We start from the raw sequence: 13,894 nt of genomic DNA, 5'->3' as shown, positions 1-13,894 counted from the left end.
CCACCCATCCGTCCACCCATCTATCCACCTATCCATCCATCCATCCATCCATCCACCCACCCACCCATCCATCCATCCATCCATCCAGCCATCCCTCCCTCCATCCATCCATCCATCCACCCACCCATCCATCTATCCATCTATCTATCTTTACAACAATGACGTTGAAATCAATGGCCAAGACTCCAGTGCTTTTCCTTTGAACACTATTTGGTATGAAATCTATTTAACATCTCCCTTAGGTCTATTCTCGTACTGCAATCCATACTCCAATGATGGCAACACACAGCGCAGTGCACCAAGGAAAGCCTGGGTCTGCAGATGGCTCCTCACCACGCCTGAGTGCTGATGCACAGAGCAAGAGATTGCTGGGAAATCGGACAGCTGGGGTAGGATCTGTGCGTGTCCATGGTGCGAATTTTTCTTACAATAAAAGAGAGAGAGAGGAGAGTAATGACAGAGTGGGGGAGGGGACGGACGCCGCAAGTACAGCATAATACTGATAACGGTTGAAGGAGGATGATGCGGACATGGGGTTCACTTTAATATTTTATTTATCCTGTATATAATAATAAAGTTAAAAAAATAAAACAGTATGGCAAAGCAAAAAATAGAGCTGGGGTATCAATCTCAAGGTCCTGAGGAAGTGAAGGTCATCCACAGGCAGCCCAGTTTTTCCAATTCTGCATTCTCTTCGTTACCAGCTGCCGCAAAATACACAAATTCCCATAGGAACAACGACCAGGTCTTCTGAAAACACATCAGAAAGCAGTGGCCCCACCAAAAACTAATGATGTAATATATGGTGATTAACATAACAATAAAAATAATTACTAGTAAAAAAAAGTAAAAAAATAAAAAAAGAAAAAAAGAAAAAAGAAAGCAGTGGCCCGCAGTGTGTGTGTGGGGACGGCGAGGCCATACTGACAGGCCTGGACTTGTCCACACTCCTGCCCCGTAACGGACAAGAAGGACAGACAGGCCCCGGGTCCTCTCCGCACTCCTGTCACCCTGCCTGGACCAGTCCCACAGTCAGGCACCGCTCAGGAAGACAGCTTCGTCCCGCAGAAGGAAGGCCGGGCATGCGGAGGGGGGACGGCGGGCTGTGGGCAGCAGCTCAGGTCCCCGCGGCCTGGCGCCCCCTCTCCCTCCCCGGGCCGTCTGTGTAAGCGGTGCTGCCGCAGCTGGGCTCTGCGTGAGTCCGGGGAGAATCGGAGCCGGGCCCCGTCCTCGGGGACACGACAGTCCTGCCCAGGAGCAGATGCAGGCCCAACTAGCCGGGAGCTCTTACTGGCAGTGATGAGAGCGGTGGGAGCCCAGAACGCGACCTGGCCTCGCTGGCAAGGCTCCGCAGGGCGCGGGAGGGACGGTCCGGGAAGGGCACAGGGAGCCGGGGCGTGTCATCCTCGTAAACACATGCGCGGCGGCCCTTCCTTCTAACCCAGCTGTTCAGAAAAGAGCTGAGGATGCAGGAGACCACTCCCAAGAGACTCGGGTCCAACCGTTCCAAACGCTCCAGGTGTTAGTGCATCACCCTTGCAGTTCTTTGTAAACGTGGAGACAAGGGGACAAAGCAAAGACCACGGAAGAAGGGGCCACGGAACGTGCAGGTGCTACAGAGGTCTCCTCTTGTCCGCCTTTTGGCTCAGAGGGGAAATCTGGGGAGAGAGGCAGGCGGGAGCCACCACACAAATGACGACCGTGGTCTTCACCACACCCGATCCTGCAAAGGTACTTGAGGTGCCCTCACACTACCCACGTCCTGAAGCACTCATCCCCACTCAGGGTCAGGCTTCTCAGAAACTAGTCTTGGGGAAGCCAGGAGGCTTGCGGCACCGAAGGGACCCCAGGCATGGCAGCAGGACACAGGAGTGGGCAGCGCCTCCCACGGGGAACCACCGTGATGCTTGGGGTGCCACAGCTGCTCCCCTGGGTGCCTCAGATCACAGGAGGGCCCAGCTCTCCGGACACAGAAAGTGACCCAGGAGCCAGCACCCAATACCACGTGACACCACAGTGCCGTGCCCCGGGGAGAGGGCTGTCATTCACGGGAGCATCGGACCCTCCCACACGGGGTGCTTGCGGAGGCCTGGTGCACCCGGGGTGAAGACTGAACGGGACCGGACTGGGGGGTGGACGGAAGCAGGGTTCTCCCAGGCAAACGCCCATTCCCTCGAGTCTGCTTTCGGTTTCGTGGCCTTCCTCCTTGGAAGGGACAATTCCCAAATTTATCCAGACCTTGCTCCTGAAATCCAGGCTCGCGCCCTGTCGCCTGCTCTGTGTGTCCCCCTGGATGGCCATCGCGAAGGCGACAGAGACAAAGCGAGACTCCTGGCCTAGCCTCCCGCCTCGGGAGCCTCTCCAGCCCTCTGCCACCTCCGGGAGGAGTGACTCAGGCTTCTTGCTGCTCAAGACAAAACCCCAGGACTCATCCTAGACCCTCCCCTTCCCCACTCGACTTGGCAAATACTGGTGACCTACCTCTAAACGAACACCCCAGATCCGAGCACCTCTCATCACACCTCTGCAGTCACGCGTCTGACCCACACCATCATTGTCTCTAACCTACAACCCTGAGGGTGAATCCTAACTGGCCTACTTCCCTCCCCGGGACCCCGGCCTTCCGTTTGTCATCCATACAATCATCAGGAACCACCAAAGCCTATCAAATCCGGTCACTTCGGTCCCCAAGGCTCCCATTACAAGCTGCACAAGCCCAGTGCAATGGTCTATGAGGCCGGATAGGAGCCCCAACCCCACCCGGTGGCTCCATCCGGGTTCCCATTGCCCCCACCGTGCACCTCACTGGCCCTGCTCCAGCCACACCAGCTTCTGGGATGTTCTGTGAACCTCAGGGCCTTTGTCCCCTGGCCCTTCCTGCACCGAGCCACAGGGCTAACCCCTCACTGCTCTGCGCCAGATGTTCTCTGGATGAAGCCCATTCTCACCTTTTAAAACCGCACTGCGCTCGCCCACTCTCTCGGTATTCCCACCACCCGACTCTCTTCTACATTCTTCTCCTTTCTCCATAACATTTATCATACTCTAATCAAATACAGTTTACATAATTATTAGGATAACTGTTTTTCCTGGGTATCTGCCCCCTATGTGTGAAAGCTTCCAACAGCAGGGATTTCGTGTTTGTTTTGTCCTGGAAGAATGTCTGGCCCATGGCAGGCCCTTAATACATTTGTTAAATAAACAGATCCAACAGGATATGAGATTGAGTCAGAAAAGGATATTTCGTAATTCAAAGGCCGGGCGGTGGACCGTTGCCGGACATGACAGGTACGAGGTGTGGCCGCGGGCGGGGGCCGTGGAGGCGCACAGGGTGGTGGAGGGGAACGAGGACGAGGGACGGGTCGGGTAGCCAGGAAGCAGGGGTGAGGAGCAGGCTCTCCACATCCGTGAATGTTTCAGCCGCAGGGGAAGTCAGCATGGGCAGGACTGGCAAAGGAAACTGGGATCCAGGTGGGCAAACGCCGATGAGTCTGCTGCAAGGTGTGGCTGGCCAGACGTGCGGACGGACAGTAAGGCCCCAGAGGGGGGGCTGCAGCTCAGGCCCGGAAAACCAGGAAGGGTGACGGGTGGTCAGAACGATGGTGGGGCGTGTGTCCAGCACGCGGACTCTGAGCTGTGGCAGGGCTGGAGCCTCAGGCCTGCGAGCTCCCGCTGAGCTTCGGGGACAGAGGCAGACCCCAAATCCTCCCCAGTGAGGGCACAGCCCGGCCATCTTCAGCCCTCCCTTACGACCATGTTCTTTCTGGGGTTTTCTTGAAGTTTTAGTAGGAAAAACCAATTTTTTCCAATTAAATATATGACAGCATGCTCATTTAAAAAATTACTTCCTCCAGCCTGGTTATATAACATAAAACATGCAAAGAAGTATTGAATATGTGAATGGTCCTTTCCTTTCATAAATATGAAAACTAAAGTGATACGAACACAAGTTTACAAGGACGCAACCAAACACAGGGAATCTGAAATACCCTTGAGTTATTCATGACAATAGGGAGAAATCAAAACATTTAAGTTAAACCAGCATACAAAACCCTTGTGCTGGTATTCTAGACCTTTGCGGCAATATAATTATCACCGTACATGGTTTGGTTCTGTCCATGACAATCACTAAAAATAGTTTCGGGAAAGTTGGACTTCTCATTTGATTACTAGCCATAACAACAGAGGGGTTAGCCCCAGCAGTTATAATTAAAGTCTAGAAACTCTCGCTCTGTGGATACATCCTGAATATGGGCTCGCTTCACATTCTTCCCCCAACCTAACTGCCCAGATTTCATTTGAACCCCTCAAAAATGTAAACTAAAGGAATAAGCTAATAATCAGTGCCAGGATTCTTTTGTGCTCCCTTTTTATTTGAAAATTAAAGCCGTGCTCTGTTAACAAGTAATCCTGAGGTAGGGCTCTGCTCAGTGATTCAGCAAATCATTGACAGGCATCCGTTAACTAGCAGTCTGGATCCGAATGACCTAGACTTTCTGGAAACAGAGGTTTCCAGTTTCACCGTGGTGCCACGGTCCTCGAGTGCTCTGAAGTAAATCAATAGTGTGGAAGTTATCAATGAGCTCCATCACACAGAACCTTGAAAACTCAACAGGAATCTGAGGTACAAGGCAGCATGGGAGCATTCATATTTTTAAAAGGAAGTGTGTGATTCAGGTCCCTTGCCTGACTTTAAGAAAAGGGAAGGATAACTATCTACTGAAGGTCGTCCCAGTAGTTAAGAGCGACCAGCATGTCCTGAGTGGGGGACAGGGACTGGGTTTTACCTTCTTACCCCCTCATCCCTGACGCTATGCCCGAAGAAGTCTCCTGCCACCCCACACGGCCCGCACCCATGAGCGAGGCCCGCAAAGGGCATGGTGGAGGGAGCCAGAGAGAGGGACGGGCTGCAAAGTAATTGCAAAGCGTTGGATTACAGGTAAAGTTTCCTCTCCTTTAAAGTTCTCCTCTGGGCATATAAACACCTTGGTAGATGAAGTGCCATCCAATTTGAAACACTAATGCATACTACTCCCCAGAGCACAAACGTGATACACGGAGCCCGGAGGAATAAATTCAAACAGCCTCTGCCCCTTAGCGGCATATACAGTCACCCCCCCATTTATCCGTGGTTTCCAGTTCCTGGAGCTCAACCACAGTCCGGACGCAGGTGATCCTCCTTCCGACCCCTCATCAGAAGATCACTAGCCGCCTGACGCCACGTCCCCACGCCCACGTCCCCCACCTCATGTCATCTTATCATCTGGGCACCGTATCATTTCATGTCCCCATAAGGAGGGTGAGTGCCACGTAGTAAGGTAGCTGGAGAGGGAGAACACATTCACATAACTTTCATCACAGTATGTTGTTCCATTGTATACTGTTACAATTGTTCTATTTTATTATAAGTTATTATTGCTCGTCTCTTGCTGTGCCTAGTTTACAGTCCAACTTGATCACAGGTACGTGTGCCCAAGGCAAAGCCCAGCATACACAGGTTTGGTACACTCCGTCTCGGAACAAATCTCCCACGGATGGGGGGGGGGACGCCTGCACAACTCGGTCATCTCTGCTGTGCTCTGCGCCCACAGCCACCGAGCCAGGCCTGCCCTGCGCGCTGTTCACATCCATGCAGGGTGGGGAAGGAAGTGAGCTCTCTAACGGTCCTCCTGATCTAAGTGCCTGGCCTTCAGCATGATCTGAGCATGCGGTTATAATAACTCTAATAATGTTATTAATGATCGTGAACGGTAATAGCCCATTTGTGGTGCTCTGACCGCGTGGGAGGCACTGGGCTAGTGCATCTCACACGGGGGGGGGGGTCACTCCCATTTTATCATTACTGACACGGTGAGTGACCAGTCCGGTCATGACTGTACCTGAGGTGCACACAGGTTAGGAGACCCGCCCAAGGCCAAGCAGCTAATCTAAACTCGGGTGTGCCTGACTCCAAAATCCGTGCCCTTCACACAGAAGCATCAGAGAAAGCTCAGACTCACAGGAACATTCCTTACCAGGTCCCCCTTGAGACAACCTTGCTGGGTTGCTCTGACGTAAGAGCCAGGAATCAGCACGGCTGTAAATCAGCTAAATGAAGAAATAAATCACCAAGTCGTCTCCAGCTGGAGACCTCTGACTGAAGCAGCGTGGAGGGCCACCCCTGCGCACCTGCGCCTGGGTCCCCCACCGCCTTCACCCAGCCCGCCCACTCCCCTGGGCCCCAGGGGCCGCGCACGGCCAAGTCCACACCCCCGGCCACCGGCCACCAGCTGCCCACCATCCCAGGGGGCGGTCATAGGCCACAGGGCAGGAGAGGAGCGGAACGAGGGAGAGGAGGCCTATTTCCCCACAGCCAGTGGCCTCCAGGCCAGCCACGGGAGCCCACACGGGTGGTCACAGAAAGACAACAGTGTCACTGCGCTCCTGACAAGCTTTAAGGAACCAACTGTGGGCTACTCTTCAAGGCCCATGCTCTTTTGTCAGAGTGAGCCTCGTGGAGGCCGGGAGCTCCGTGGAGACTGGGCCTCGCAAGCCCTGCAGCCAGGAGGGGCAGGAGCCTGGCGGGCAGAGCCCCTGCAGGCGCCGGGGAGTGGACACGCTGGGGGCCCGGCCCCTCTCCCGGGATGTGCCTGGTTCAAGGGGACATGAGGGACTGGAAGGTGTGCTGGAATCAGAACGAATTTCCCTCACTCCAAAGGTTCTGGGCTTATCTAACTTCTGTAAATTCAAACTCTTAGACAAATCAGGAAGCCTATTCTTTAAAGCAAGTCTGGGAGGAAAAAAAAAAAAAAAAAAGAAGTCATTCGAACAGCCAGCTAATGATCTCCTGAGCGTCTCTTGCTGAGATTTTGGATCCCTGTGCGAAAGGCCTCTTCAAGTGCAGATTCATAGTCTCACCACGAGCTGAAGCAAAATACCCCAGGGAAGGCGGGTGTGCTGTCCATGCTAACGCCGGGCCTGGGGTCTCCTGTGGGATCCAGGCCCTGGACAGGGTAGAGGAGAGGAGCCAAAGCCGTGGGAGAGGGTAGGGCGCCCCCTCGGGGCTGCGCTCTCAGTCCTGCCCGGTGATATCCTTGAGGTGACTTCTCCAGAAAGAACAAAGGGAGGAAAGGCCCCTTCCGCCAGCTGGGCACCAAGGCACCAAGCCTACGGCTTCACGCCCGACCCTCCAAGGGCCCCTGAATAAATACAAATGCGTTTGGAAGGCGTGGTTGCCCCTTCACACAGAAACATGCACAAGCCCGTTGGGTCTTCTGCAAGTGGGTCACCCTCGGAACAGAACCGTGGAGAAGGAATGATGAACCACGGACACAAAAGCTCGGGATCCGCTGGGGCCGGAGAGAAGCGCTACCCGCACAGCGAGGCCACCACCACGGCCTGGCCCGGTACACGCGCTCCGAGGGCCCGGAGGAGACGCCGAAGCAAAGGGCGCCCTACCAACCCCCAAAACGCACTTCGCCCACTTCGGCTTCAACGAGTCTATTCCGAGGAGCTGCACTCTCCCAAGTGGGACAGTCCCACACTGGCTGCCTTAAATTGCAAGCCAATCCTCTGTTCCCTTTCCAGAAATACCACCACGCCTGTGCCTCATGTCAACCACTCTTCGCGGCACATTCTGTTTTCCTCATTCCCAGTCGGTCAAACCCAGGCAGAAATCCCAAGCGTCCCTCCCTTAATGGCACCGTCGTAGTCCCTCGGGGAAAACTGAGAGCAAAGAAGTCAGGTCTTCAACTTCACCTTCCCTGGGAAAGGAGCTGCTTTGCTCCTCCCAGGAGAAACCCATCCTGAGAGTCAGAACGATAAACACCATTCACAACCAACACACGGATCCCGCCACCCGAGGGCACCCACTACAGCCTTCCTGGGACTTACGAATCGTCTAGTTATGGATCCTATGAATCACAGACACAGAAGTTATAAAAACAGCAACACACAGTTACGTGTTCAAAATGCCTCTAAAAGCTCTCTCTCCTTTCCACCACCACCGTGGTGTGTGCGGGTGGCTGACCCTCGCCCTGTCTCCTCACGATCTTCCAGAATCAAGAGATTCCTGGTCAAGAAACAAAAGCAGGATCGTCCCATTCCCCGGTGGATGCGGATGAAAAACGGTACTAAACTCAGGTACAGCTCCGAGGAGGCGATGGACACACACTTGCACACTTACTAAAGCCACATGAGGGTCCCATTTCCTATCCTATCGCTCTGCAAACATCCCTACTCCTCTCCCTAAACAATCCCTAAACAATGGACATGTTTTACTGGGGAAGTGGTTGTTCTCTGTTTCTGTGTCTCCGCACCAGTAGGTTGGTTCAGTAATAAATGTGTGAGACCTTTCAGCTGGGAAAAAAAAAAAAAAAGGGCCTCCAAATTCAAGTCCATCCTTTCACAAAAAAGAAACAGAAGCAAGCAAGCAAGCGTTTGGGATTAGTGATACTCAAAGGGAACCTCCCCACCTCCCCCAGTGTCTGGTACGTGCACACCTGGTTAATGGTTAATGGCTTGCTGGTAAAGTAAATGAACGAGTGAATGAAATATTGTCTTCGGTAATTTGCCTTTGGCACCGAGGCACCAAAAGTCAGTTTCTCTTTCTCTCTTGCATTTGCTTTCTCCGATTGGGTCAGTGTTTCTGTCACCAAACGCCTCGCCCTTCCACAGTCTCTGCACCAAACGGAAGGTTCCAACAACTTCTGTGGATGGCACCGGTAAACACTGAAGATAAACTGAATCACAAATGCCTTCTCTCCTGTTTTTCTAGATTAAAATGTTTCAGCCGAAATACTCTCCACCCATCTTCCACCTCATGCTCTGGGTTATTTGCTTGTTTGGGTTTACGCTTGCAAATCCGCTTGACTCACACCTTCTGGAATCCTGGGGCCCACTTCTACAGCTGCTTGTGTCCAGAGGACCCCTGAGGACTTGGACCCCTGAGGATGTGTGCTGAGGGGCTTAATCTGCCTATTCCCACCTTAACCCACACAGAGTAATCACTGCCCCAGCTCAGGTCCCAACACTAACTTCCAAGAAGGCTGCGCTGATTTTCAGCATCCTTTCTAGGTATTTATTATTTATTTATTTATTTATTTATTTATTTATTTATTTATTTATTTAAGAGAGCGAGACACAGCGAGAGAGGGAGCACAAGCCAGGGGACGAGGCAGAGGCAGAAGCAGGCTTCCCGCCGAGCAGGGAGCCCGATGCGGGGCTCGATCCCAGGACCCCGGGATCATGACCTGAGCCGAAGGCAGACGCTTAACGACGGAGCCACCCAGGCGCCCTCTACAAATATTTCTAAGGGATTCCAACGCATTCCCTCAATGGCTTGTATTCACAACGTACTTAACAAAGTATGTAACACAAGTGTGCAAAGTATGTAACACAAATGTAAAGCACGTCCTAACCTTCAAGCTTTCAGTCGGGCTTAGGTTCTCCATTGTAGAGAACCTCTCCTCATTGTTCCCATACCAACTGCAGGAGGACTAGATATTCACGTCCGCTCCCCCAAAATTCACATGTTGAAACCTAACCCCCAAAGTGATGGTATCAGGAGGTGGGGCCTCTGGGAGGTGGTTAGGTCCTGAGGGTTAGGGTTAGGAGTCCTTCGGGGGGGGGGGGGGGTTAGTGCCCTCATCAAAGCTGCCCAAGAACGCTCCCTCGTCCCTTCCGCCCAGCGCAAGTACAATGAGAAGTCCGCAGTCTGCAACCGGGAAGAGGGTCCTCACTGGACCGCGACAACGCTGGTGCCCTGATCTCAGATGTCCGGCCTCCAGAACCGGGAGGAATACATCTCTGTTGTCTGGGGCCCACCCGGTCGGTGGTATCTCCTTACAGCAGCCCAAATGGACTGGGACTCCAACTTCGTCCACACTGGGTCCACACTCTTCCTGACTCCTTCAAAGCTGCTTCTATTCCACACCTTTTCTAACAAGTTTTCAAATGCTTCAAATAATCATCTACTGGCCAAAGAGCAACGAACACCCTTCTTGCCTTCACGTTTACTTCCCCCGCAGACCTTTGTTTTGGACTACTTGCTCACTTCACCACTCCTTGCTAATGACCCCCATGCACGTGGGTAGTAGGCATACTAGGTAGTGTCTATGTGGGAAGTCCTCCCTCAAGGACCGGGCAGCACGTTAGAGCATGCGCAGGGGCTGACACACACACGGGTGGGACACAGATGAAGAGGAATATAAAGGAATGGTTATTGTTACTCTTCTGTTTGAAACAGACACTTCACTGTCCCCAGAACAAACACATAATGGATCAGACCTCAGGCCAATACATCGTAAACCAACCCCCCTTTCTGGTCTACGGTTGCGTCCGTGGATATTAAAGCTTTGGAGGTAAAATAAGACCCAACTCTTGTTTGTAAGAGTCCAACTTAGGAAAAACTAAATTTATCTCATTTATTGACTTATGCGGCATCCATATGTGCTCTTCATTAAACAAATATTTAATGTGTACCTATTATTTTAGGGCATTGTTGGGCATAGAGAAGACACAGAGTCCCTCCCTCAAGGGGCTTTCAATTTAGTGGGAAGGACCATTAAATAACAAGACATAGTAAAAAAGCACGATAAGTGCAGGTCAAGGGGCTGAGCACCAGGTGTCCAGGAACACAAAGGGTCTCCGAATCCAATCAGGACCCGGTCAGGATCCAGTGTTTCCGACACAGGAGAAGGGCACACGCAAGAGGCTAGAGGTGAGTGGGAGGAGGGAGGCAAGCACGGGGCCAGGTACTCCGGGGGAACGCAGCCTGAGTATAGACAGAGACCATGCAGGACAAGGCAGGCTCTCCCATCAGGATCGTGAGCAGTGTGGACCAGGTCAGAAGAGAGATCCCCAAAGAAGGAGGTGGAAAAGGGGGTCTGGCCCAGCCACGGAACGGGTACCTGTGGTGGAAGGCACTCCTGCCTTGGCAGGGACCTGAACAGAGCTGTAAACGGGCACAGAACAGGGCACCTTCCAGGCAAGGTGAAGGCAGCAGAACCAGAGAGAACAAGAGAGTCGGCTGAAGGAAGCCAGTGAGGAGACGGACCGGCTTCAGGGTCGGGTAACTCCCATGTTATTAGAGTAACCGACACACAAAAATGCACCTCTTGAGAAATCTGATAAGCAGGACTACCTGGTGTAGTGGGAGGAGTGTGAAACCAGCGGTCAGGAGACCTACTGCGGACGCCCCGTGAGACGGCCTTCCCCCGGCCTCAGTCAGACGGGGTGCGTGCACAAGACCCGCGTCCAGGAGTTAGGAAATAAATTCCGTGCCTAGCAACCCACATTCTTCTTCTGCTTTTTAAAAATTTGAAATGGAATATATTATGCCATGCACGTTGCCCATAGAAAAAAGAGGGGTTTGTGAAACATTTGCTTCAGATACAGACGTGTAGACAGATATGATGTATATGTGTGTGCCTGATCGAGGCGTGACGTCTATGTGTTACTGTGGGGTCACCTTCCAAACAGTTGAAAAGCACAGGGCAGGATGGTCTGTAAGTTTCCTCAAATTCTAAGACTCTCACCGCAGCCTTTAAATTCTACCCCACTTTACAGGTGTGTGAATCAATCTAGATATGAATTCCACTGTAAAATTAAAGAAACGGTAGGCAAAATTTAGATCTATCATCAGATCTTCCCAAACTGAATCGAATTGTTTACCCAAAAACAATGCCCTTAAACTAAATATGACAAAAGCCTCCAGGAAATAACTACACCTAGCCTATTTTGTAACACAGCCACACCTGCATATTCAGGGCAAAGGCTAGCCTCATATCTGAAAGGCTTTCGTTCTAATGTAGTTACACACACATACGAACAATGGTCTATAGAAATTCTCACATCTGGGGTGCCTGGGTGGCTCAGTTGGTTAAGCGACTGCCTTCGGCTCAGGTCATGATCCTGGAGTCCCGGGATTGAGTCCCGCATGGGGCTCCCTGCTCAGCAGGGAGTCTGCTTCTCCCTCTGACCCTCCCCCCTCTCATGCTCTCTCTCTCTCAAATAAATAAATAAATAAAATCTTAAAAAAGAAAAAAGAAATTCTCACATCTGGATACTCAAAGTAGGGTTTTAATGGTTCATTTTTAAAAGATTCAATGCCAACCCTTTTTCTTAATGCCTTTATCAACAGTACACTGTAGCAATGTATTGATTGTGTAGGACACATAGTTTTGAAACCCTTTACTGGAACAGGTGGCTTTCAACTACCTGTGGATCCTGACTCAGTGGATCTACTTGGATACATTCTCATCTACCCAAACCACTTTCGAAAAACCATCATCCCAGTGAAGTCCTTCAGGACTCCAAGAGAACACAAATAACAATGTAACATTAAATCCTAAATACTTTCCTGCCGGCATTTTCCCCGAAAGGCAAAGAGTAATTTAGGAGCATAGGCATGAACAGGAGACGACATCATTCATGTTGGCAATCTGTATAAGCCACGCAAACGTATTTTAGATAAAACACATTAAGTGCCAGTTGCCAGAATCGTGCCAACCGCACTTAACCTGGGGACTCTTTCAGTGGGAGAAATCAGATCGCATTATAGACATGATCTCAGGTATTTTCACCATTCTTGCTCTAGGGTAGGTGGCGAAAAGTCACAAATACCAAAACCAGAGCACAAACAGGTGATGTGACTGCGCATTTGCCAGAGGTGTGCCCAAGATGAGAATAAAACTCCCGCTTTCTGACCCAGGAACCAGGCCGGCCACTTGGGCCTTGCACATCAAAGGCTCTCCCACCATAAATACTCTCCGGTCCTGTGAATGCTAATTCAAGGTCAAGCGAGTCCCCAGACCCTGCCAGGTAAGATTCAAACTCAGCCCAGGCTTGTTTCTGAGGCTCTGTGGAAGGTGCCAGGCCGACCGCCACCAGCTACCTTCCTGCCCACGTAGCGCCAGCTACTCTGCACCCCTCTCCCCAGGAGACAAACTTCACACCATGCGCCCCTCCAGCTGCCTCCAGCGCTGCCCACCCATGGCCCCTCGGAGCCCTTTACAACGGGAGCAAAAGTCTTTGGAAGTCATCCCGTCGGATCACACACTATGGGAGCCCGAGGTCGAGAGGCTCCCGTGCCTTGCCCAAGGTCACTTCAGTCTGAGGACCTTCAGGCTCTGGCGGCCAGCTCACACAAACTCAGCGCGAACCAAGTTGTTTCTGCCCAGCACTTAAGCCACCCCCACGCCTCCACCCCTGCGGTGACCAGAGCCACAAAAGACCCAGCCAGTGGGCCGGGGGCACCCAGGCGTGCCTGAACAGGCAAATCCCCCGGGTCTGAGCTCACAAGGAACCTGAGGGCTGGTGGGATTTGGGGAGAGGGTGGGAGAAGGCCAGGGCTGGAGAAAGAAAAGCGAGTCCACAGGGTCCTGGGGGCGGGGGGAGGGGGGTCACACTCTGCTGGCGCACAGCCCGGGAGGAAGGGCCCCTCTCCCCGCCGGCCGCCCCACAGGCCCCCAGGGCACCCGCCTGCCCTCCCCGCCTCACGCGACTGCAGGCCGGGACTGGAGACCCCCGGGGGGCTCACCGGGTGCGCAGCGCCTGCCACGCGGCGTCGATGTCGGCGTACAGGTTCTTCTCGGAGGGCTTGCCCGAGCTGACGCCGTAGCCCGAGTAGTCGTAGGAGAAGATGTTGCAGTTGATGCGCGAGCCGAGGCCGATGTAGAAGCTGCACATCTGGCCCAGGTCCACGGCGTTGCCGTGGGAGAAGAGCAGCGTGTAGCGGCTGGAGGGCGCGCAGCGCACGAACATGCAGCCGAGCCGGTTGTCCCGGGCCGTGCGCGAGAAGAAGACCTCGACGGCGTCCAGCTCGCGCTGCGAGTACTGCCAGTCGGCGCGCTCGCTCAGGTGCAGGCTGCACGCGCCGGGCCCCGCGCCCTCCTCGGGCTGCTGCGGCGCCGGC

At 53.0% G+C, this 13,894-nt stretch overlaps 2 protein-coding genes across 2 annotated transcripts in view; both read right to left on the bottom strand.

Annotated features, from left to right (window-relative positions):
• The window catches only part of CEMIP (cell migration inducing hyaluronidase 1), a 196,156-nt gene extending 182,763 nt beyond the window's left edge, over positions 1-13,393 (bottom strand). The window contains exon 1 of the mRNA XM_073882175.1: positions 13,387-13,393. The gene's annotated coding sequence lies outside the window, so the exon portion shown is untranslated. The remainder of the gene's footprint in view (positions 1-13,386) is intronic.
• Positions 1-13,893, bottom strand: part of ABHD17C (abhydrolase domain containing 17C, depalmitoylase) — a gene marked incomplete at its 5' end in the record, with an annotated part of 46,609 nt that extends 32,716 nt beyond the window's left edge. Inside the window, one exon of the mRNA XM_025892984.2 lies at positions 13,520-13,893. Coding sequence (XP_025748769.1) covers positions 13,520-13,893 — 374 coding nt within the window. The remainder of the gene's footprint in view (positions 1-13,519) is intronic.
• Between the last annotated feature and the right edge of the window lies 1 nt (position 13,894).

This window comes from Callorhinus ursinus, unplaced genomic scaffold, assembly GCF_003265705.2.
Source record: "Callorhinus ursinus isolate GAN/ISIS: 27379988/994484 unplaced genomic scaffold, GSC_fseal_2.0 scaffold45, whole genome shotgun sequence".
NCBI lineage: Eukaryota > Metazoa > Chordata > Mammalia > Carnivora > Otariidae > Callorhinus > Callorhinus ursinus.
This window is presented reverse-complemented; position numbering and strand designations above follow the sequence as displayed.